Here is a 26014-nt window from a genome sequence, read left to right as displayed (position 1 = left end):
CTGCAAAATATAGCCAATATAAATTATTTTTCTACACTTTATGGTGTAAGATAACATGCTTAAATTGTCATGATCATAAAAAAACCTTTCTAGTTACAAAATATTGTTTAATTTCAGCTGATATTCTTTTCCTTTATCAACACTTTTTGCTATTTTGCTATCCAGAAATTGTTTACATTTTGTAAGAACACTGGGACAAATGTAAACAAAGATGCGTAACGCATATTGCTATGCATGAATATGAAGTCAGCTCAATTTGAGTTTCCGATTGTGTACATAGCACCCTCATCCTATCTCAATATTTACTACTAGCTAAAAAAGATTCAAACTTCAAAAAAAATCAAAATTTAAATTTTAATTTTTAAAATTTGGAAGCTTTTTTAGCTAGTAGTAAATATTGAGATAGGATTACACAATCGGCAACTCAAATTCAGTTGACCTGAATATGAGCTCTACAGATGACTTATACCCAGTTGGCTTAAAATGTACACAAGAATAAAACGTACAAGAGCATAAGGCACTACAATACTGCTTCTAGAGTTAAACTAATATCTAAAAATCTCTTTGTTTTGTAAATAAACTTTTAAATAAAGAATAGAAATAAACATAATATGTACTGTACAAAATTTGACCCTGACTTTGCCTGTCATCGAGCTATACTGTTATGACGACACAAAGAATCATAAAGGCACAAAAAAATTTGCAAAGAGGCGTTTTTTAGTCATTGGATACTTGAATTATATTGTGTAAGACCTATAGTATTCACTGTTTACTAAAAAATAGTTTATTAATAAATTTTAATACAATGTAACTATCATTTATAAATGTTGGTATTACATGTATAAGTTGTTTTGTCCCAATAAATATTTGAATTTGATTTGAATTGTCTTTACATCTATATTTAGCCTATTGAAGAAAGTAGTAAGATTTTTTGTTTGTCCGTTGAGATCTCGGTTACCACTGAACCGACCGAGACCTTTTTCAGCAAAGCTTGATATAAGTCTGACAAGGTTTTTGTATTTTAAAGTCTTGTGATAGTATTATGCCTTTTTTCTACCCCCTTCTTCTTTAAAATATAAAACCATTATTCAATGCGTAGCCTAAAATATTTTTGGCTTTCATAATTACTGAATGACAGTGAATTGCCCTTTTTCTATAATTTAATTTACTTGTTATTGCTGCGCTACTTTTATAAGCGTAATATTATTGTTTCAATAAATTTTGCCCAATTCTAGACAATTGTGTTGAAAGAGATGAGTAGCAACGATTACGGGGAAAAGTTTATAGGTCACTTAATTTGTTTAACCCATGCATGTAAAGCGAAGCTTCGCTAAAATTACTGTATCAGTACGTCTCTGTTTGATAATCTATTATTGAAAACAAAGAGCTGCATTAGAATTTTCAGGGATTAGACAATGGATGATAAATTAATAAAATGTACATACATCCTAATTCGATAATAGTTATTTCTCGTATCGTATTATAAACGGTTTTCCGCGGATATAGAATGTACAATTATAAGATTAAAACTAGTTTTTTTAGCCCCGTGGTGCCGAAGGCACCGGCTAAAAAAACTAGTTTTAATCTTATGATTTTACATTTCTATATTCGTAAAAACTGAATATAATACGATGCTAGACATAGTTTTTTCGTATGGATGAGAACCGGTTCCTATCCACCAAATTCGAATGAATACGAGAAACAAAATTATCCTTTCTGGTTTTTAAAATTAAATTTTTTATACCAATTATGATTTTAAAAAGTTTATAAGGCATCGAATGAGAGAACGATGATTTTATAAAACTTTGGAAACCAGTTTAATTTACAATGCAATGTCTTCTCCCTCCTTGAGTTTGCCTAACCTATACATGTAGCGAGGCTTCTCTTTATTTGTTTTGTCTGTACGTCCATCGGTCCGTTGCCATGCTATCATATATATTATTTTGTATGTTCGTCTGTCTTTTAAGTAGTCCAATTTTTAAGTTTCCACCTATCCTATAATATAAAGTAATAAGCTTTTTTGTTTGTTTGTAGCGAAGGATCTCGCTAACCGCTGAACCGATATGGTTCTTCTTTACAGTTAAACATCTTATAGGCTCTGAGATGGTTTTAGGCTTTTAATTTTTTAAAAAATAAGTCGGGATATTGTTTTAGGCTATTTTTCTGCCCTTAGAATATAGAGACCCTAGAAACTATACACATGGCTATTTTAAGAAACCAATATATCTAATCTTATTCCTTATGATCAGATCACTAACTTTTCCATTATCAAACCTTTAATTAGGAATGTTTAATTAAAAATCTCGCGGAACTATTTAACCGAGTTCTTCATTTTAGGGAAGCTTTACATAGGTCCAAGTATAGTTTACGGTTCTGTTGTTTTAAAATTTAAGTCTTTGGATGGTTTTTAGCTATTTTTCTAGTCTACCTCTTAGATCATTAGTTCACAGCCGTTAGATACAAAATAAAAATTACCTTTAAATACTAAATCCATCAAATTTTTCACTTAAACACTTCTTGAATATAACTACATAATGTTTTACATAAATATTGTCTAACTTTTATTGTTTTTTTTTTATTTTATAGTCCGAACAGGTTTATAGTTTGAACCTAACTAAAAACAATATAATCTGACATAATACGTATGGATAGATAGATAGATAGGTGGATAGATGGATAGTCTAACTGCCCTAAACGACCGGAAATGAGCGGACGGAGAGAGAGAGAGAGAGAGAAAGAGAGGAAGAGGAGTAGGGGAGGGGGAACTATAGGAGAAATATGTTTGTAAAATGTAGCAATAGATTTACATTAGCTTACGATAATGGGTTAGATAATATACATGGATATAATGGCAGAGGAAAATTTTTCGTCAATTTAGTTTGCTAATATGAACCTCATTTATTGGTCAGTTCGTTTATCCAGTAGGAGGGGAGGGGATGGGGTAAAGGAGGCGTGTATCGGGGAGAATCGTTATCTAGCCAGCGCCGAGTATTACTCTATGAGTGAACATAAAAATTTGGTGCGACTTTTAAGTAATAATCTTTCGATTATTAATTATAAATAAAACTGGATAATTCGAAAGTTACCGAGATCTTAAAGGACACAATTTTTAAAATTTAATTCAATAGAAAGGTAACAGAAAGTCCCTCTGTCAATGAAAACACCGTGTCATAACCAAAGACATTAAAATGGTTCCTACAACTGCTATGTCAGGTGTGCGTCATAAATAGTATGGGGAATGCCGTGGCCCAACTTCCAACAGGCGCAACTCATTATCATACACAGTTAGGACTTCTCAGAAAAAGGTCGAGCAATCAAAGAGTTGGTTGTCTAATGGATGTTATCTTATTTTAATACCCTAAGCGATTGAGCACGTTACTCTACAATTACAAAAGTAGAGTATGTTCAAGGTGGCGTGGAGAGGATTTGTACCCGAAGCGTCGAAGAGACCCTAAAGGTCAAAAATACAAATATATAATATTATTGTTTAATCTAGCTATAATATAATTTAGAGTCTGTTTTACATAAACACCGGAGAATTGCTTGACGACTCCGGTTAAAAAAAACCTGAACACTCCAACAAAACGGTAAAAAAAGTAATAAAAGCATAAAACATTATTACTAATTATAACTTCTAAGTTGCCTTAAAAATGTATAATGTTCTAGCTTTGACGTACTTACGGACAGGCGATTATTCTACGATTATATAGTAGCTGTTACTTAGAAGAAACATGAGCTGGATCTTTAAATCATTTTAGTGGTGAGCCAGATCGGGGTGCGCCGAATTTCCGCCGATCACAGCGCGGCATTTTATAAAATGCTGTGCTCTCATTGGTGGAAAGTTGGCTCACCCCGATCTGGCTCACCACTAAAATGATTTAAACATCCAGCTCTGCTAAAATAAAATTCTAGCTACATTTTATGAAAACCTAAAAACTTCAACATTTTCGAGTATATTTTGGGAGAAAAGGGGGTGAAATATGAAAGGGTAATAATGTTGTGGGGATGAGAGAAGGTGAATCTACCAGACCAATATAAAAAGGAAGGAGGAGTTTTAGGGGACAAAAGGGGGAAATTAGGATGTGATAATATGAGAGCCCCTGCAGGGATATAAAGACAAGTTATTAAAAAAACTTTTCTCGTATTCATTCGAGTCCGGTGGATAGGAACCGGTTCTCATCCATACGAAAAAACTATGTCTAGCATCGTATTATATCCAGCTTTCTACGAATATAAAATTGTACAATCAAAAGATTAAAACCAGTTTTTTTAGCCGGTGCCTTCGGCACCTCGGGGCTCAAAAACTAGTTTTAATCTTATAATTGTACATTCTATATCCGCGGAAAGCCGTTTATAATACGATGCGAGAAATAACTAATATGCAATTCTTAAAAGAAATTCTTTTTTCTACCGTTACCCCCCCCAAAAAAACTCGAATAACATAAGTGGAATGGTGATTTAGAAAAAAATGAAGAAAAAAAATAATTTTTATCCTTCCCTTTATTCTAAAAAGATCTCTTCTGTATTTAACTTGTTATAAAGCGACCGTTGCTTTGATTTTTTTTAGGAAAAAAATGATTTAGTAGCAATTTAACTCAACAATTTCTTAACTCATATCATGTTAGTCTGTCTGCCCTTGATGATTGGTAAAGAGAATCTTCAAAACAAATTACAATAGGGACCGAGAAAATATTTTCCCAAAAAATGTTTCAGACGGACTTACAGACGTACATTTCGATTATTAGAATAGCTATGCTATAAAAAATATAGTTGAAATGAGAAAAAAAACTTTTATTAGGTATGTGTAATTATCAATCCTTAGTAATCCTAAAAAAGTAGGAAATAAATAAAGTGTACATACACTTTTGTAAAAAAATCAGCTTTATTTAAATTTTTTATAATCTATATCTAATTTCAAGATCTTCCAAGGGCAAATTTACTCCAAATTAAAGATAGTGGGAAGTCTTCAAAACATCTCCCCCCCCCCCCAAGAAAAAACCTTTGAAATACAGGTGAATTTTTGATATTTAATACACAATCATATTCGTTTTTTAACCACTAAAAAAGTTCATTGGATGTCCCATCCCCCCCCCCCTTTTGAGATTTTTTATATCCCCTCCCCCAAGAAAAAAAACATGGACGTTCTTGAGAACTAATAATTTTTTAAGTTTAGTAACTGCTGGAATAAAAAAAATGCATTTTTGTGGATGTTAATTAACACCTAACAAAGGGTAATTAGACATAACTTAACATGTAACATAACAAGGATGACAACATTCATTAAAGCAAAACTCAACATATAGAAAGTCAGACTAACGAACAAATATAGAGTATTACCACATTTAATTTTCATAATAATTTAGATGGTTGAAAAAAGTTTTATTTGGATCTAAAATTAATTACCATGATTATTGGGAGCCTTTGCTTATAAAATTGTGCATAGTTGTTCCAGGAACCATTTTTCCAAAGATCAAGTAACTATCAAAATATGTTTTTTTTTTAAATTGAAAATCAGCTAAAAAATATTAACTATACAGCTGCTAATTGCTTCCCAAAAAATACCTAAATGTTACAGGAATGATTATGCAAAATATAATGAGAGGACGATTCCCATTTGCCTAAAATAACTAGAGATATCCAGTACAGATGTACGTATGGACGGAGCGACATTTTATGACATTTCTCAATTAGCTAGGCTTAAGTCTATCCTGACGAACGGATATTTAAAATAATAGAAAAGCTGCCCAACTAAAAATATACAGGAAACATAATTCTTGAAAAGGAAAAAGAGAATATGACACTAAATTTAAATTTAAATAATTAGGTGCCCACCTAGCTAGTATTATACATTTGTATTGTTTTTATAATTCTGTTACTTAAGTTCTCGAAAATGTTGGGTCAAATTCCTACCCCAAACTTTTTTTTTGTGAAGGAAGGCGTCAGTTACTTTTGTTGGTCCAAAAACAATGGAGAAATGATAATGTACTGCTAATGATGTCATAAAAATAAAGGATGAGGAAAGGAGGAGTGGGAAAGAAAACCCCTAAAGAAGAGCTGGATAATACCTCGTTTTTATGATTTTTTGAGAGACTTTCTTCGTCTTCCACGAAACCATATAAATATGTATCCTATTATATAAAGTACTAAGCTTTTTTTGTTTGTAGCCAAGGATCTCACTAACCAATGAACTGATATGGTTCCCTTTGTAGTTAAGGTTCGTATAGGCACTGAAGTGGTTATAGGCTATTTTATTTTTATAATTAAGTCTGGGTATGGTTTTAGGCTATTCTTCTGCTCTTAAAGAGCCTCTAGATGCTAGTGTCTTTTATAGTATTACCGGCAGACCAATGGACCAATTTAATCATATAAGCTGGAAGCTCATTGATATAAGAAAATATTACAGAAAAATAATCTTCCAAAACAGCCGAGCTAATCACATTTCCTCCTAAACGAAGACATGTAGCTGACAGACGGACTTACAGCCATTCGAAATTATAGAGTAGCTTCCTTTCTAAAAATGAGGGGAGGGGGAGTTAAGACGGCACATGTATGTTAATATGAGAACAGACCCACCTATTTTAAATAAAGAGATGTGTGGGGGAGGGGTGGACCTCCCATTTTTATTTTGTAATGCAACATATGAGACAGGGAGATGAAAATGGCAAATAAAAAAAATATACAACCCTACTCTTTCAAAAAAAAATTCAGCTTTAGTCTGTAATATTAGAAAAAAGCAAAAATGGAATAATTGAACTATCTTTGTCAAAATAGTTAAAAACCTGACCATTGATTTTGATCTACAGAAGGGGTATTTTTCGTGCATTGTATTGTCCCTATAGATCCCTAAAAGTTGTCTGTAAGTATTTTGAGGGATGTAAGTTTGTAGAGTTGACAAAACTGATAACACTTCTCCAATCCTATATGAAACTTTTTAACTATGCAGTTTATTTATGTTTGTAATCATTATGACAAAAATAGGTTGCGCGAATTTTATAAGCCATAAGTTTCGTGATCATTTTCAAAGTAATATTAATAGTAGCGAAGCTACTCTATAATTCACTTTGTCCGTCCGTCCGTCAGTCCGTCCGTAACGCTATGGGGGAAATGAGATTTACTCAGCTCCTATAAAAGATAGAATGCTAAAATTTTTTGACAACATTCCTATCATTTAGGAGCACAATTGACTATTAAACGTTATTGGCGGTCGGACCGCTTTTTAGCAGGTTTTAGGCTATTTTAATATTTTTCACATTTTCTCTTCAGTGTTTATGGTCCGATTTTCAAAATTTTTTCAATTATAGTTATCAAAATTGAATTTTCCGTCTTTTAAAGAAAACAACCCTGACGACCAGACTGCCTTTTTAGTGGGTTTTAGGCTGTTTTTATATTTTTTCACATTTTTCTACATATATTCAGTGTTTATAGTCCGATTTTCAAAATTTTTCAGTTGTAGATATCAAAATTAAATTACCCTTCTTTTAAAGAAAACAACCCTGACGACCAGACTGCCTTTTTAGTGGGTTTTAGGCTATTTTTATATCTTTTACATTTTTCTCAATACCTTCAGTGTATATGGTCCGATTTTCCTAATTTTTTAAGTTAAGGATATAAAAATTTAATTTTCTGTCGTTTTAAGAGAACCATGGCGGCCAGGTTTTTTTTGGCTATTTTTACATGTTTTACATATTTCCCCATATCTTTGTTTTTTTGATCCAATTTTCAAACTTTTTTTGGGATATCAGTATCAAAATAATTTTTCTCATTGTTATGAGCATCTTTTATGTAATTTACTTTGACCATCGTCATCATACAAAATAAAACAAGGTTTCATGTTTATTTTATCCAATAAATCTATTCTTGATTCTAATATGTAATAAATACCCTTTTCCCATCTACGATTTTTTGTGCTTCGCTACTTATGAATGTTGTCATCCTTGTTTTTAATGTATTTTGAATTAAAAGTTGATCAGAATTATCAAAATATCTAGATTAAAAATATATTTTATAGATGATTTGATAGTTGATAAAGTTTAAGCAGAAATAAATATAATATTACTAATTATTGTATTAAATAACAAAATTGTGTAAACTAATGACAGGTTCTAGCTCCGACAATTTCTCTCCAATCTCCAAAGCTCTAAATACAATATGATTCTTTCCCTTAAAGTACCAAGCGCGCACAGGAACCCTCTCCTCCTTATTTTTAAAATAACTTGAAAATGAGATTTTTTTATTTAAGCCTAACTCTTTTGGGCCTATTATACCTGAATTGCCCTCATTCTACGGGAATATCCCGTACCCAATACAACCTAACCTAACCTGATTTGAAGCAAAACACTAAGACACGAAATTACTTTTAATGTATTTTTAAATAAGGCATGGTTTCTTTGCACGATAAGTCACTTTAAGGGAAACTACCAAAAAATTTTAAAATCATTTACAAGGATATCACAATTAATTAGGAGCGAAAAATAGAAATAAAACAGATAGTAGTGTTGCAATTATCCTTATTTTAGTACAGGATGTCTGTTTGTCTGTGTGTTTGTGTGTCTGTGTGTTTGTGTGTCTGTGTGTTTGTGTGTTTGTGTGTCTGTGTGTTTGTGTGTCTGTGTGTCTGTGTGTATGTGTGTCTATTTCTCTGTTTGTTTGTGTGTTTGTACCGAAGGATCTCGCTGAACCGATCGGGTTCTCCTTAACAGGGTAGCTTCTCATAGGTCCCGAGAAGGTTTTTAACTATTTTAGGGGAGGGTACCAGAAATCGCCTCTAGCAAAAAATTCCCCCCCCACAAATTTTTCTTTTACTTTTTCTTTTAAAATCTAAAATAATAAATTGGACTCTCCCCTCTTCAAGTGCTTCTAGAGGCGTAGCCGCTAGTATCATAGATATTGCTTAATGCTCATTGGAAATAACATCCATAAGTAGCGAGAATAGAATAATGAATGATGGACAAATGGACAAAGTAAGTTATAGAGCAGATGTTTACTTGTCACAAGAAAAGAGAGAAAATATGATAAATTATAAGATCCCGACTACGTTAGAGAAAAAAGTATCTTTATCAAAGAATAAGGTATAGTCAACAAGCGAAATAATTCCAAAAATGTCGTTTTTGCTACGATGTGTTGCCCCCAAAATCACGAAACCTTTAAAATATTTTTTTTCCGAATTAATTCAGCTGTTGGTTACATCTGTTTTACATCTTTTTAAGCATGATCTAAAGAAAATGATTAAAGATCCTCCACAGATTATGACGTTATACGATAGAATAACCAATGAAAGACCAGCATAAATTTTACTATTGGACAATTACGGTGTATACTGGCCTCTCATTGGCTATTCTATCGTATGACGTCATATTTTGTGGAGGGACTTTAATCATCTTGTAATCTAAATAACAATGGACCAAGATGGACCAACTTAGCTGACTAAAACAGAAAAGCGCCAATTTCCTCCGTAGCATTACGTTCGGTCGGACGGACAGACAAAATAAATTATAGAGTAGCTTCGCTTCTTGAAGTGTACCTGTATGAAGCTCTTTACAGTGCTATAAAAATGACGTCATAAATTATAAATGACCAACGATAGGCCAATAAAAAGCCTAAATTACCAATAGCAGGCCAGTATACATTTTAATTTACTAATGGTGGGCCAGTATGTCGTCATTTTTCACTATAAAAGCTTTGTACCTGTATCCCCAGAGTTGCATAGCCTCTGTACATTCATTTTGTATGGAAAATACCTCTTCCTCACTTAACTTTAGAATACAGTTAGAAATCTTATTTACATTTTTAAATTGTGGATTTTCCACATTAAGGAGAGTCTGCCTGTATGTTCATCCGTAACGGATAGCTCTGGTTCCAAGAAATCCTTGTTTTACAGATCCTTCGGCCCTTGGATTCAACAAAACATGAATAAATCCAAAAATACTATACAATAAATATACATTTAAACTTTTCTTGCTAAATTCTGAAACTAGCGGCTACACCCCAAGCATCTAAGGGCTCTCTGTATCCAAAGGTGCAAGAAAAGAGTGGGTTGAAAATAGCTTTAAACCATTCCAAGACTTAAACATGAAAAGAAAACATTATAAAACCATCACAGGACCTAAGCTTACTTAAAATAAAGAACCCAATCAGCCTCAGACAAAAAGCATTTACAATAGTAATATAATAGGATTGTAATAAATCAATTACTGATGTTATTTCCAAAATAATTATAAACATAAAATTTTTTTTCTCATACATATTTGTTTAAGTGGTGCCTAACTGTATTCCGCCAGTGAAAAGGAGCAGTTTTAGAATCTCTTGCTGTGCCAGCCTCTGTACCATCACTCTTAGTGTGAGTGTCAAGAAACTCCTTCACAAATAGAGAAATAATGACTAAATCAGCCAATAGGAGATTACTAAAGGTAATTTCAAGACATTTCATTGGTTAGAACATTTTACAGATCTTGGTGCACAAGGGCATATTTTTTAAAATTCGTTCGTATTATAAGTGAGCTAAAAATTGTAAATAATAAAAAGTAAACAAAGGATTTTGTCTCCAAATCTAGACCATCTAGATACAGTGTGTTTTTTTATGAAAACTTTTTTGAAAGCAATTTTACCCCACTTATAGTAATCAGAATATAATAATTAATGGCTTATTTTCTTCGTACAGTAAAATCAAAAATTAAAAACTTGAGTTAAAACATCAAAATGGTTTTAGCGCATTTTTCTTATGCTCAAATCTTCTACCCTTTGCAAGAAAAAAATTGGATTTTCAGTGGTCGATTTTGGGGGGCCAGTACTCCCTCTCTGATTGAGATATGACCTGCAAACTTTGATATATTCTAGTACATGTCCCCAATAGTATCAATTTTTAGATCTAAATCTCATTTTTGAAGCGTTTTGCAGCCATTCTTGCAAAAAGGAGGAAATTTGAAATTAAGAAAAATGCGCTAAAAGCATTTTTAGATGTTGACATTATATTACGTCTATGCCTTGACATTATGATGGTAGGTGAAGCCAACAAAATTCAACATGGCGGCTGACTTCTCTTCTGGATTGAGGGACAAGTCTTCATACCGAATTGCCATGTATTTATCTAAAATTCAATTTTGTATTTTAAACTCTGATTTCCAATGGACGATGTACTGATGTGCATCACCAATATTAATACAAGTTTAGAATAGTATTAAGTTAGGTTATAACGATTACAGATTTGCTACGCTTTTAAATCGTACCTTACTGTATCAGGAATCATCATGCAAAGTTTGAAATTGATAAAACAATTCTAACATGTTTAAGTTTAAGATAATAGCTATCCTTTACAGACGTACGATCGACCCTTATTATAGAAAAACTTTTACTCTATTAACTTCAACACAAAAATTTGCCAAGAAGCTTTGGAAAGTGTCATGTGTGACGTCAAAAAAAATAAATCAAAATCCATCTACTGTCATCCCTCCTGCATTTTTATGACGCCATACATGACACTTTCAAGTGCTTTATTTGACAAGGACATACCTTTAACGGGGTCATACCTGGAAACAGTTTTGCTAATTGTTTGAATGAATAATAATCATGCACCAGATCTGAACAAAGGTTACGGGAAACATCACAATCAGTCTGACCAACAAAAATTTAAACTTTGGCACATTTCTTAGCAGCAAAGCTACTCTATAATTTACATAGTCTGTCAGTCAATCTGTAACGCTCTGTGGGGGGGGGGGGGGAATCTGATTTTCTTGTCTGCTATTTAAGATAGTCAGTTGAATTATTTGGCGAGTATTCTCTGTAGCAGCTAGTATATAGATTTCTTGGTCCGTCGGTTATTCTTTAAAAAAATTGATACCGATATGGTTCTTTTTCAATCTGAGGCTTCTCATATGTCCAGGAAAGTATTATAACCATATTGAGGGAGAAAAGGTGAAATCTGACCTACTAAAAATCACCCCCTCCCCCTCTTATAAAAAATGTTTTTCTTTCTAAAACTAAAATCTAAGGTAGAGGATCACCTCAACCCCTTCCTTAAAGTTTCCTTCGAGGCCTCTAGGGGCAAAGGCGTCAGTTGTTAATGAAAGTAAAATTTTCCTGATTTTGACACCAATACAGAGCTTTCCTACTGGCCATAGTTCCTCGTGGGTCACGTACCAGCAAAACCACTTTCATCTAAGGGGGAGATACGTTGTGCTAAAATTCCGTAAAAGTATGATTTTTAAGGCTTAAAAACTGCAGTAGAACGATAAAATTTATGTCAACTTTTAAAAAAATTGTCTATAGTTCTTTTCAATAATGAATACACAATACACATATTTAGTGAATATTATCGTTCTACTAATATTTTTAAGCCTTAAAACTCACACCTTTACGGAGGTTAGCACTACCTACCTCCGCCTTTATAAAATAAGAATTAAGTAATTTATTTGAATATTTCTGTTTATCAAGAATGAGATGAGGGGATAAGGGTAAAGGGGGTAGATACGTAGATAGGGGGTAGATACGTAAGTAGGGGGTACATAGGGTGGATGAGGGATTAGACTGGCTAATAGAGTGGCTGTGCTCCTATTCATAATGATTTCCTTGTTAATTTTTTTTGTAGCTAGTCATGTTTATCATTTGTCTATTCCTTCTGCAAATAAAGGAAGTAATAGGAATATATTATAATCCTATTTTAACCCAACCTAAATATTGTAATCTGTAGGTATTCCATTCGGTAATGTTTGTATTTTTTCTTCAATAAACTTGTATATATAAATGCACCCTGTGTTTTGTGTTGAAGCAAAGCTTCTTTACAAAAACTAGGGAACACAGTAATAGTGTCTAACTGATTATGACGTAACAAAAAAAATTAGCCAATGAGAGGCCGTTATTGACCAATGGTAAAATTTATAGTGGCCTCTCATTGGCTAATTTTTTTTGTTACGTCATAATCAGTCAGACACTATTACTGTGTTCAAAACTAGGTCTTAAGAAATCCGTCAGTCGTGTCCGCCGCTCCTCACACTACAAGTACATCTTGATTTAATACAAAATAGAACGATGTCTGTCTGTTTGTTTGTCTTTTTGTTTGCAACGAAGAATCTCGCTAACAGCTGGACCGATCGGGTTCTCCTTAATAGGGTAGCTTCTCATAGGTCCCGGGAAGGTTTATAACTATTTTCATGGTGGGGGGGGGGGGGGGGTGTTACACACCCAACCCCCAAAAAATGAAAAATCCCCACCCAAAAAAAATTCTTTTTAAAACTAAAATTAAAATAGTGGGGTCGACAAACCCCCCGCCCCCCCCCCCCTCAAAAAAAAAAAATCCCCCCCCAAAAAATTAAAAAAAAAATTCTTTTCAATCTAAAAATACGAAAAATTAGGTTGATCAAACCTCTTGGGGCAAAGCCTCTAGAGGCTAGGGGCGAAGCCGCTAGTTTACGTAAATAGTAAGGGACATCCGATTACGGACGTGAGATCAAGTCATAATCATAAATAAGCTTAGGTTCTAAAACATATGTTATATACCTTCAAATTGTTATCTTCAATGAAGGTCTTAGTCAAGTTTAAACGTAACCTGATAAAAAAAAAAAACATGACAACATCCATAAAAGTGAAGCTCTGAAACAGTAGGTCAAAAGAGCATTTACACTTGTATGGTGTCGGAACTGAATAATCAGAATATAAATCTATAAGAGTCGAAGCAAAATTGTAAGTAAATTTGTTGAAAAATTGCTTGATGCAGTATAATGTTTATGGACATACTTACATTTTTAGGACTTGATTATAGAGTTGCTTCGCTTACAATATTGTACTTTGTTGTCCCAGGAATCAGTATACCAAAAATCAGATCAATCGGATAATTAGATCATATAAAAATTTGTTGTTAAAAAATTTAAAAAATCAACATATTTAAAATGGACGTACGGACATTCTGGATTTGATTATAGAGTTGCTAAGCTTTCTAAATTATACCTAACTACTACAGGGATCACCATGCAAAATTTAAAGTCAATAGGACAATTCTAACGTGCCTAAATTAACGAAAAAAGCTATCCGTTACGGACGTACGGAAGGACAAACTGACCCTAATTATAGAAAAGCTTCGCTTTTAACAATAAATGATGTCTTATCCCATAAGATCCTTAACTTTAAGCTTAAACATGTAAAAAGAAAATTTTATTCCATAGTTTAGAGCAGTTTGGCTATCTATAAGTAAATCTTATAAATTCTTTAATTAGGATTTTAGAAATAGATGGATTAGCATTTATTAGATAACAGGATGACAACATCCGGGACGTTGCCGTTCCTGCAACTGGCAGAAACACAGTGGATGTATTTTTGTCAAAATTGTTTGTCTGGATGTAAATTCAACAGTAATTTGCCATATATCGTAGGTACCCTGACAAATATACATCTAACACAGGCATTTAAACATCCAAAATTGTCAATTATACATCTATTTCTTGCCAATTTCACATCTAAATTTTTTTATATGTCATAAATACATCTTGTACATTTTTTTCAATAATAAACAATAGTAAACTGTATAGGAGATATTTATACTACAAGAATAAAAATTAAGTGCTACATATGTCCTAAAAATTAATGTTCTTGGTGTTCTCTATAATTCACTTTCGGTAATCGGATCAGATTTTAAAAGATTTTACATGTAATGATGATAATCTTTGCCTTCATCCGCATATTATGTAAATAAAACCATAATGTATATTATCGCTAGCAGTCACATTGTGGTAATACGACACCCAGACGGACAGGCCGTTTACAGAGTTGCTTCGCTGTGACTTATGATAACAAACCCCCTGCACTAATCTTATTATATCACCATCTATCTCATGACCGCTGTTGACCCCGCAACCCAGCGGTCAAACTGGCCTGCCTAAATGTGGGGAGGGGACTCAAACATGCAACTATCACGCGTCCCTCACGCGCTTATATAACCGGGAGGCGTTGCCTCCCCTTTTACCACCGCTGCCCCCACAGCCTGTCTACCGCCGGGAGCTAAGCCCTAGCGTCCCACACCCCCTTCAAACCTAACCATTGTTATAATCTGTTGTATATATATAGTAAACATAACTTGTAAATATTATTCAGTTTAAATATATAATTTCTGTATGATTGAATCCTGCTTGTTTGTTTGGTAGAATAATTAAAGGCTAGGGCTCGTTGAATCCGAACTCGTTACCCCGTGGGCCGAGAACGCTCGGCTTACCAGAACTTGGTGTCAGCGTGTTTCAATCGAGCCTTACAGAAACTAGCCTATTCTACCTCTGATTGGACCCTTTGGCAAGTAAGGGGACAATCAGCCGCCAACTGAGAAGCCAACTGACCCGTGAGACGGCCTTTTTAGGTCGAATTTCCATCATTTTGAACGCAATATGTGGGCCTCTGGCCTACGGCAAGCAGATTTAGCCTGCTAAAAGCGCCAGTTAAGACGCTTTTTCCGTGCCGTGTAGGAGTAGCGCTAGGTGCGCAGCCACGGCAATCGGATAATTTAGCTCAGACGGCTACAGAACTGAGTCTAAATTGGCAAGTGTAGCTGGGACAAGCCCCAGGACACCCAGGCCAAACCTACGAGACAGACAGCTGGGTGCTGGTCTCCCTAAGAAGGCAATGTGTGGCTGCGAAGCTTCAGCACACAAGTAAGCCCTACCACTGCGACGGATAGCAGATTTTGAGCCACAGGCACGGCAGGACGGGACATTCCCTGCCGCTGCCTCCCAGGATTCGAACCCGAGGCGCTGCAGGACGGGCCATTCCCTGCCGCCATTTTCGGGATTTGAACCAGCGGCGCTGTAGGACGGGTCATTCCCTACCGCCGTCACCCCTCTGAACCTTGCAGGACGGACATTCCCTGCTGCCAGTGCTTCCAGAATCACACCTAGAGCTCCTAGTGATAACAACACATAAGTGTGTATAAATGTCAACCAAGTGATAAAAATAAATATAAAATTGTTGACCCAGTGATAATTAATAAGCTCTAGTGATTCGAAGCTACAGTCTAAGCCACCATGGTAAGCGATACCACCATAGCTGCGGTTCGGCCACCACCAAAGTTTCTGCCAACCCCAGCCGAACGAGAGGCCCCCTTGTCTCAAGGGCAGGACCTCCACTTCCCCTGCCATGTCAGGGTGAGGTTCCCTACTCCTGACCCTGCCCAGCATGTACAGGTTGATGCCATGATCGATTCTGGCAACCGTGTACCAGGGTCTGCTGTAATTTCTGAGCACCTCATGCACGCGATGGGCGTACAACGCATGTTGATTCCGGACAACACCCAAATCCTGACTGCTAACGAGGAAGGCCAGCCCCTCCAGGTAATCGGAAAATTAAAAGAGTTATATATGGCAGTCTCACACACCCTTATACTCCATCTATACCACGTGACTGTGGTCCGAAACCTCTCACACCCTCTGAACCTAGGAGGGTATTTTCTCAAGGAGTTCGGAACTAGGCTCTGTTTCGACATGCAACCACCTTGCTTGTGGGTGCGTGGGGAGTTTATCCCACTCCGTGGCGTCCCCATTGACCGGGAGACAGCCGAGAGAGAGCTAAGTTATGAGGGGCCTCTGCCAGGCCCCCTGCCTGAGCAGCCGCGTGTGGTTGAGAAAGGCACACACTGGGTGGACGCTGAGCTCAACGCACACAAGGGAGCTAACCTGCTAGCCATGGGGTTGCCCCCAGTGCCCAAGGTGCTGAGGGAGAGCCTGCCAACAACGTTCCCTGAGATTGCCAGCCCTCCAGAACCAATCTTCTCCGCCAATACCTTTATCAACGGCCAGCCGTGTCCACCTGGCCCCCTCTACCTGGGACCTCCAGCCAGTCCACCAGCCAAGCCCGAGTCTAGACCCGTCAAGTCGCGGTCTGATGTACCCGGAGCCACACTCAACTCTCAGGCCTCAGCCTCTCCCGGCGCCGTGCCCGTCAAGTCGTGGCCGGCTGCCTCCGGAACCATGCATGGCTCCGCTACCTCAGCCTTTCCGAGCGCCGAGCCCGTCAAGTCGCGGCCGGACGCCCACGGAGCCAAGGCTGGACCCAGCACTTTGGCCTCTCCCAGCGCCGAGCCCGTCAAATCGTGGCCGGACGCCCTCGGAGCCACACCTGGCTCCGACACGTCAGCCCCTCCAGAAGCCGAGCCCGTCAAGTTGCGGCCGGTGGGTCCCGGAGCCAACGCTGACCCCGCACCAGCCACGTATAGGCTAAGCGCTGTCACCCCAACTGATGGCCAGCCACCCCAGCTCCGCACAGCCAAGCGGGTGGTCCTGCCTGGCCGCGGGGTCATGGCGGTCCCTGTTGAGCTAGTAGGCCATCGCACCAAGGATGCCATCCAACTAGCTGCCCCAGAACAGAGGTTTGGGGAGGATCTTGTTATCCCAGAGGGCCTGTATGCCCACAGGCCTGGCTCCGCCACTGTGTTTATAGTACTGGTGGTAAATGAAGGGGAGATGCCCCTCTTGCTGGATGCTGGCCTCCCAGTGGCTGGGGAGCTGGTCAAACCTGACATTCTAGAGGTCTCTGATACGCCTCCCCCGCGTCTCCACTCGTTCCAAGAACCTGCTGAGCCTCCAGAAATGCAGGAGTTGTGGGAGGCCCTGGAGATGGAAGACAATGAGTTCCTACGCAAGGACCCCTTGCTCAAGAAGGAGGTCTGGACTATGTTGTCAGAATACAGAGACGTCTTCTCCAATTCTACCCCCGGCTGCACAGATGTGGTTGAGTTGCAGCTGCGCCTCAAGCCAGGGACCCAGCCGATCCGCCAGAGATTTAGGGATCTGAACCCGCGGCAAGAGGCTGAACTGGAGAAACAACTGGACACCTGGCTACAGGAGGGAGTTATAGAGCCGTCAGACTCCGCCTGGAGCAGCCCCCTGGTGCCCATCAAGAAGAAGGACGGGAGCACCTGCTGGGCCGTCGACTACAGGGCCCTCAACAAGTGCCTGGAACTGGACAGCTACCCCCTGCCTAGGATCCAGCAGTTGGTAGAACGAGCTGGCGGGCACCGTGTCTACAGTGCGTTAGACGCGGTGGCCGCATACTACACCATCCGTGTGTCCGAGGACAGCCGGCCCTGCACCGCCTTCACCACCCCCAGGGGCTTGTATCAATGGAAAAGGATGCCCTTTGGCCTGGCCACGGCACCTTCTGTCTATTCCAGGTTTATTGCAGGGGTCCTAAACCCACTAGGCACAGCCAACCTCCAGTCATACCTTGACGACGTCCTGACCTTCCACCAGGATACCTGGGCCCACCTGGCCAGGCTCCGAGAGGTCTTGGAAGCCCACCGCAGGGGAGGGATCCGCCTCAAGCCAGCCAAGACCAAGCTGTTCCGATCCAAGGTGGATTATCTGGGCCACACCCTCAGCCGTGAGGGGATAGCCATGCAGGAGGACTATATTGACCGTATCCTGGACTGGCCAGCCCCCAGCACCCCCAAGGATTTGCTGGCGCTGCTGGGGTTCTTTGGATACTACCGCCTGTTCATCCCAGAGTATGCAGACCTCACCTACGAGATGAATCGGCAGAAGACGGCCAAGACCCTAACCTGGACGCCTGAGATGGAAGCCCAGCTGCTGCAACTCAAGGACAAGTTCCGCAAGGCCCCCATCCGAGCGCCGCCCAGGTTTGATTTGCCAGCGGTGTTCCAGCTCACCACAGACTTCAGCAGCCGCGCCATCTCGGCCATACTGAGTCAATGTCAAGATGGCAAGGAGAGGCTGATTGCCGCCGTGGGGCGCAAGACAACCGACCCTGAGACGCGCTACCCGTCCTGGAAGGGAGGGATGGCCGCCATTATGTATGGGATCCGAAAATTCCACGGCATCTTGTCCTACCGCAGCTTCCAGATCAACACTGATTCCTCAGCCTTGCTACAGATGAAATCACTGAACACATCCACAGGGATGGTGGCCCGCTGGCAGGAGGAGCTAGCGGCCTTAGACTTTACCGTCTGCCACAGGCCTGGCACCCAGAATACCAACGCCGACGCCCTCAGCCGCCGAGAAGATGCCAACATGCCAACGGCTAGCGCCGAAGAATTAGCAGAGCAGGCTGAGTATATCCACACCCTTTGCCAGCTAGGGGAGTCCGCAGCTAGCCGGCCCCCTGCCGCCCGACTGGATCCAGCTAGAGTATTGGAGGCCCAGACACAGGACCCCCTTCTGCTCCGTGTCCGCCAATGGGTGGCTGATGGCAAAGCCCCAACTAAGGCTGAGCTGCGTGGCAAGGAACGAGACGAGCAGCAGTATGCCAGCCGCTTCCCAGCCCTGGGGCTTGACGAGCATGGCTGCCTCACCACCACTGACCAGACTCTGACAGGGGAGAGGACAAGATACCTGCTGCCTTCGGCCCTCCAGCAGGACGCGTTCTTTCTAGCCCATGGGACCCCCATGGCTGGGCACTTTGGGATGGACGCGACTATCGCCCGCGTTGCCATGCACTTCTGGTGGCCCAACCTGGCCCGTGACATCCGTCTGATGGTCCAAACTTGCCCTGAGTGTGTCCAGAAGGTTACCAAGGAGAGACTGAAGCAGGGGATCCACGTGCCCTCCCGCCAGGGGTATCCACAGCAAGTCCTATTCATCGACCTAGTGGGGCCACTGCCAGAGACCCCAGCTGGGAACCGCTACATCCTCACCTGCCAAGATGGGTTCAGCCGGTTTGTCAGCCTCTACGCCATCCCCAACAAGCGCACTCTCACGGTGGCTGAAGCCCTGTTGCACCGCCACCTGGCCACCTTCGGATGCCCCCTGAAGATCCATTCCGACAATGGAATGGAATTTACCGGCCAGGTATTCCAGGAACTGGCCTCCAGACTTGAGATTGGCCTGACACATCCACCACCCTACAACCCGCAGTCCAACCGAGTGGAGAGGTTTCATAGGACACTCAACACAGGCATGCGCCTGTTCCTAGACAGAGACGATAACAACTGGGAGCCCCACCTGCCGGCCATCGCCTTCGCATACAACACCAAGGCCTGCAGATCCACTGGCGTGACTCCGTTTCTGGCCTTCTTTGGGAGAGAGGCCAAACTTCCGGTGGACATGGTACTGCGGCTGCCAGAGACCGAATATGCTTCAGTTCCAGCCAACGTCCAAGCTCTCTTGCAGCGCTACTATGCAGTGTATGATGCCATCCAGCAGAAGGAGGAGGGAGCCATCCGGAGGAGCGCGGCAGCCTACGAAGGCACGGCCAAGTATGAGGTTGGAGACTTGGTCTGGTACCTGGCCCCCCGCCTGGTGCCAGGGAAGGCAGCCAAGATTACCAAGAGATGGACTGGCCCCTGGAAAGTAGTGAGGAAAGCTACAGAAGTCCATTATGTCATCAAACCTGCCTCTCCAGTAGCCAGGATCTCAGAAGTTACCGCGCATGTAGGCCGACTGCGCAAATACACTGGAGATGTGACTGCCCACCAGATCCCAGCAGACATCCAAGTTGATATGGACGGCGACGAGGATGCCACCGAACTGCCAGTTGGAGCGGCGGCGCCCGCAGCTAGCGACCCAGGACAATTCCCAGTGCACCAGCCAGCCGCAGCCGCCCCACAGCCTAGCGGCCAGGATCGTGACCCAGTAGAGGAGAACCTGCAGGAGCAGCCCAACGAACCACCGCCGCCGCCGCCCGCTCCAGAGCCACCCAGAGATGCCATCTGGAATCCTGACGCGGACATGGAGAACCTGCCAGCCAGCAGCGAGCCTGTAGGAGAAGAACCAGCCACTGCGATGGAAGAGGCCGCCCCAGAAGACGAAGCTGAAGCCATGTGCCCCCTGTTGATGACAGCCATCCCCATCCGGGTAGGAGTTAGGAGACCAAGCAACCTGAATCAAGCAGGCGCCCCCATGGAGTTCTATGCGCCCTTTGCCATCGTCATTCCCCCCTTAGGAACCACCAGAGTCTGCCTAGGCCTCCGTGTCCAGTTACCAGCCGAGGCAGAGCTAATCCTGCAGACGAGGCAAAATTTCCAGCGGCGGGGCTTGGCCGTCGCCAACCCACGCCTAGAAGCCAACCAGGAGCTGACAATGCTGATAACCAACCACAGTCAGACCGAGCAACGAGTGTCCCAGGGAGCCTGTGTAGCCCGAGCTGTCCTCCATCGAGCTGTGCCCCAAGAACTGCCTGTCCTGCGCAGGCATAGGCTGTCGTATCCCCAGGTTCAAGGCCTGGTGGCTCAGGAGCCACGCAACCCTTGAAGGGGAGGTTGTGGTAATACGACACCCAGACGGACAGGCCGTTTACAGAGTTGCTTCGCTGTGACTTATGATAACAAACCCCCTGCACTAATCTTATTATATCACCATCTATCTCATGACCGCTGTTGACCCCGCAACCCAGCGGTCAAACTGGCCTGCCTAAATGTGGGGAGGGGACTCAAACATGCAACTATCACGCGTCCCTCACGCGCTTATATAACCGGGAGGCGTTGCCTCCCCTTTTACCACCGCTGCCCCCACAGCCTGTCTACCGCCGGGAGCTAAGCCCTAGCGTCCCACACCCCCTTCAAACCTAACCATTGTTATAATCTGTTGTATATATATAGTAAACATAACTTGTAAATATTATTCAGTTTAAATATATAATTTCTGTATGATTGAATCCTGCTTGTTTGTTTGGTAGAATAATTAAAGGCTAGGGCTCGTTGAATCCGAACTCGTTACCCCGTGGGCCGAGAACGCTCGGCTTACCAGAACATCACTAGAAGCTTTTAGGGTGGTAAAGGGGAAAGTTGACTCTACCAATTTGCAATTTAAGTTTTAAAACGAAAAAGTAAAAAAAATTGCGGAGATGGTAATTCTTTTCTATGTGTTATTTTTTTTGGAGAGTGGAGAGCTCTCTTCCTAAATAGTTCTAAACTTCCCTATACCTATAATAAGCTTCACTGTAAAGAAGAACCCTTTAGGTTCAGCGGTTAACAAGATCCTTTGCTACAGTCAAAAAAAGCTTAGCTTAATAATCTATATAATAGGATATGATAAAGTAACAGGATGTCTGTTTGTCTTTTTCTTTTAAAATCTAAAAAAATAGTTTATTAAATTGGACTCTCTACTTCTCAAGTTCCCCATGAGGCCTCCAAGGCATAGCCGCTAGTAGTAGAATACAGTAACAAAATGCCAATCCTTATTGTAAAGTAAAAGGATGTTTGTGTGTGTGTCTGTTTGTATCGAAGGATCTTCGTAACCAATATGCTTCTCCTTTACAGAGACATAGGTCATGGAAAGGTTTATAACTATTTTAGGATAGGGTACCTGCACCCTCATGCGATTATAAAAAAATCCACCAACATTTTTTAAAATTTTAAAAAAATATTTAAAAAATATTTAAAATCATTCAATGTGTAAGCCAAATATTAATCACGGAATCACATATATGTAGGTTTTTTATTATTAAGCTAAATAATCTATAAAATATTTACACATTGTAAGACAACTCTTGAGTTATTTAAGAAGTACAATATCAGCTAATAGAACTTATTTCAATTTTGAAAGATAATTTTATAAAAAAAATAACAAAAAAAGTTGATTTTGCTTTTTAAAAGTAAGCAAAAATAATGTAGAGTCTTTAGAATTATTTTTAATATTTTTTTTTACGTCACATAGAATTTTTAACCGAGACTTTTACTCTGTTCGTCATCACAATCAACTGTATAAATTCAATTTTGAAGATTTTAAACATTGAACTATAATTTTCATATAATATGTACGCATGTTCTTGTATTGATAATAAATGTCTACTATACAGTTCACTATTGTTTATTATTAATTAAAATGTATAGGATGTATTTATGACATATAAAAAAGTTTAGATGTAAAATTGGCAAGAAATAGATGTAAAATTGACAATTTTGGATGTATAAATGCCTGTGTTAGATGTATTTTTGGCGGTCACTTTAAGTATGACTGTATTTTTGGCAGAGGTTTTTGCATTTTGACAAAAAAACATCCAGATGTATATCTGCCAGTTGCAGGAACGCCATGTACCCCAACATCCATATAAGCATAATTTAACAAGTTAAATGGACATTAAAAACATTCACAACGCTTCCAATTTTCAACATTCTCTAGAAGTTCAAACAAAGACTACTTAAATACAGGATTCTTAATACGGAAATACTTAAATCTTAACCAGGGAGTAAGGGAGGGGACAATGGGCAATTAATTCAATTTAAGAGTTTTCACTGAAAAGCAATGAAAACCAGATTTATCCAAAAAATTTGACCAAAATTGTAAAGGGATCATGGTAATATAATTGAGAACAAAATTAGTTCTAAGAAAAAAATCATATACTTGAAAATTAAATTACCAGTACATCACAATGTAGTAAACATTCTGTAATTACATCACTAGAAAAATCACCCTTAGAACTTCATCAACCTTTCTCATATATTTTTAACTGCTACCTAAATTAAAGGGTTTCTTAGATCGTATTAATACATAAATATCACAGTAGAGTTTCTATACATGAAATGACATTTTCTTGGAAAAAATATTTGTTAAAACTAGTCATCTAAGGACAAATTTTTCTGTCTGTTATATTTAAAACTAACTCAGCTAGTTAACGGGGCATTAATGCGCAAGTACCCAAAGTCAGTCAGAAACTGCTGAATTCTTGCACATTCCCTTTAAGCCAGTACCCAGTCTGAGACTCTTAAAAATTGAATATTCGATCCATTGTCCCCTCCTTTACTCCCTGCATTTTAACCCTTTAAACATGTGAAAATGTTTCAAAACCGATTTTTATCCGCTGGATTAGAACCAGTTCTCAGACATACTGAAAAATCATGTATTAAAGACACTTTTCCATAAATATTAAAATATAAACCATATAATTAGTACCACTTTTGCTAGCCTGGGCCTCCCACTCTTCGGGGCTAACAAAACTGGGTTTAATCTATTCATTTTAATATCCGCGGAAAGCTGTCTATAATACGATGCGATAAATAACTATACCTGACAGTTTTAATTGCTTGAAATGGAAAAATAGAACAAAAGTTTGAAAGGAAGTCAGGTTGCCAGCAAAATTCAGATTTTCCATCCAGACAGTGTTGCCACAATCTAAAAGATACGTTAAAACATTTTTTAGTATCACTGAAAGCTAATGAAGAACTAAATCGGTTTAGTGATTCAGTTAAATCTTAACGGCCAGACAAAAAAATACTTTGTCTAATTACGATTTAATTTTTTTCGGAAAAATATTGCTTTAATATATACCTGGTATTTTTTGTGAAGCAAAAATTTCCATTGCCTTTAGCCCATTCAATATAATGTTGCATATTTGTATAATTACAGGATATTAGCCTTTGCAGGGCATGAACAGCTTCGTTAGCCATGCCACCATCTCGAATTTGCCTAAACAAAATTCTAGATTAAAACAAGTAGGACAACATTGATAATCCAAAAAATTAACAGACAGACAAAGTACGTTACAGGTAGTCAGTGGTCATAAAAAGAGAGGGGGGAAAGGGAGAATAAAAAGAAAATCACAAAACCGTTTGATATGAAGTTGATTTATCTCTTTTTTTCACTTCATCAATAAAACCGCATAAAACATTCCAGGACCTTTGAGAAGTTACATTGTAAAGGAGAATCATATTTGTTCAGGGGTTTGCAAGATCCTTCGTTACAAACAGTCAGACAAACTCATAGACATCCTATTTTTGTATGAGGATTGTGTTTAGAAATCATCATGTTTAAAATTAACATATGGACTTTCTTATATTAATTATGGAGTTTTTTCTTTTTAAATTGAACATGATTGGTACAGGATTCATCATGCCAAGTTTCAAATAGATAGGACAATTGTAACTAGCCTAAATTAATAGCTATTTATTACGTACGGACGTCAGGACTGATGTACAGACCCTAAAATTAGAAAATATTCCCTTATAAGTAGCTGTGTTTAGTGCCCTAGGAAAACGGGGACAGATGTCACAGCTTTTGGCCTACCTATTTTATTGACGTCATAGCAGAGGGAAAGAGAAAGGGAATGGGGGAAGAAAAACCTCTAGGAAAGAGATGAGGTACAGTGTATTTATTGACGTCAATAAAATAGAAGGGCCAAAAGCATTACTTCAATCCCCATTTTGCTAGGGCAATATAGAATTAGACAGGTACCCCTAATAAAACTACCTGATCCCAAAATGATGAAGAGGTTCATAATGATAGAAAATAGATGGATGTGAATTCAGGATGTCCCCCACAAATGTGGAACCACTGCAAAATTCTTTAATTATGGGTTAATAGTTATTTCTCAAACAGTTTTTAAACAGCTTTCCGCTGATAAATATGTACAATGATAAGATTAAAACCATATTTTAGCCTAAGGCACGGGCTAAAAAACTGGTTAGAGGCATCTAGGTTCGTGTCAGCTAGTTTAAGATAATGAAAATGTAAAACATAATAAAGTATTCCTTCTCCATGAAGAAAGTATCCAAGCAATTACAGGTTGTCCAACAGAATTTGTAGATTCTTTCTGTACACCAGCACAAATATATTAATTACAGGGTGTCCAACAGAATTTATAGATCCTTTCTGTACTCCAGCACAAATATATTAATTACAGGGTGTCCAACAGAATTTATATGTTGTTTCTGTACACCAGCACAAATATATTAATTACAGGGTGTCTAACAGAATTTATAGATTCTTTCTGTACACCAGCACAAATATATTAATCATAGGATGACCACTAAATATTATAGAGTTATTCTCAACAACTTTGTGTTTCTGTTCAGTAGTACAGTAGATTCATATACATTTTGTCCTAAACATGTGACTGGTCAAACCCCTTTAATGCCAATTAGAATAATTTTACAATTTTGTTATATTATATATTGTTCCTGTAATAATGATTCATCCAAGTCCTTGGCTATTTCTTCTTTCTGTTTAATAATTGCATCAAGAGCACCTTCAGTCATTCATTATGAGAGAATTAAGTCAATAATTGTTATTTGATTTATTGTTTAAGTTGTTTTGTTCAGCAATGTATTTTAACATATTTTATGGTTTTAATCTTATAAATGTACGTTTTTATATCCGCT

At 39.0% G+C, this 26014-nt stretch overlaps 2 protein-coding genes across 2 annotated transcripts; both read right to left on the bottom strand.

The window, feature by feature from the left end:
- Positions 1 to 8017: 8017 nt before the first annotated feature.
- On the bottom strand, positions 8018 to 11609 carry LOC145306174 (carbohydrate sulfotransferase 1-like). Its single transcript, XM_080148178.1, has 5 exons — positions 11523 to 11609; positions 10980 to 11083; positions 10265 to 10354; positions 9685 to 9752; positions 8018 to 8137 (listed from the first exon to the last, which is right to left on the bottom strand). Exons 2-5 carry the CDS (start codon positions 11073 to 11075, stop codon positions 8068 to 8070), a joined length of 324 nt encoding a protein of 107 aa, XP_080004304.1. The 5' UTR covers positions 11076 to 11083; positions 11523 to 11609; the 3' UTR covers positions 8018 to 8067.
- Positions 11610 to 12045: 436 nt separating this feature from the next.
- On the bottom strand, positions 12046 to 25432 carry LOC145306409 (uncharacterized). The gene is made up of 6 exons (XM_080148503.1): positions 25387 to 25432; positions 25104 to 25189; positions 24186 to 24323; positions 23925 to 24029; positions 13489 to 13537; positions 12046 to 12150 (listed from the first exon to the last, which is right to left on the bottom strand). Exons 3-6 carry the CDS (start codon positions 24302 to 24304, stop codon positions 12046 to 12048), a joined length of 378 nt encoding a protein of 125 aa, XP_080004629.1. The 5' UTR covers positions 24305 to 24323; positions 25104 to 25189; positions 25387 to 25432.
- Between the last annotated feature and the right edge of the window lie 582 nt (positions 25433 to 26014).

This window comes from Acartia tonsa, chromosome 14, assembly GCF_053477335.1.
Source record: "Acartia tonsa isolate MP-2025a chromosome 14, ASM5347733v1, whole genome shotgun sequence".
NCBI lineage: Eukaryota > Metazoa > Arthropoda > Copepoda > Calanoida > Acartiidae > Acartia > Acartia tonsa.
The sequence above is the reverse complement of the archived record's forward strand: the minus strand, read 5'-3'. Positions and strand labels throughout refer to the sequence as shown.

Excerpts from the sequence above, each read along its gene's own strand:
- LOC145306174 (XM_080148178.1), bottom strand. The coding sequence starts at position 11,075 with ATGGCAATTCGGTATGAAGACTTGTCCCTCAATCCAGAAGAGAAGTCA. Across the intron at positions 10,355-10,979 it reads CCTACCATCATAATGTCAAG|GAGTTTCTTGACACTCACAC; the intron begins GCATAGACGTAA and ends CTATTTGTGAAG. Across the intron at positions 8,138-9,684 it reads ATGCAACTCTGGGGATACAG|AGCTTTGGAGATTGGAGAGA; the intron begins GTACAAAGCTTT and ends TATTGTATTTAG.
- LOC145306409 (XM_080148503.1), bottom strand. The coding sequence starts at position 24,304 with ATGGCTAACGAAGCTGTTCATGCCCTGCAAAGGCTAATATCCTGTAAT. Across the intron at positions 24,030-24,185 it reads TGCTTCACAAAAAATACCAG|ATTGTGGCAACACTGTCTGG; the intron begins GTATATATTAAA and ends CGTATCTTTTAG. Across the intron at positions 13,538-23,924 it reads CAAGCAATTAAAACTGTCAG|GTTACGTTTAAACTTGACTA; the intron begins GTATAGTTATTT and ends TTTTTTTATCAG.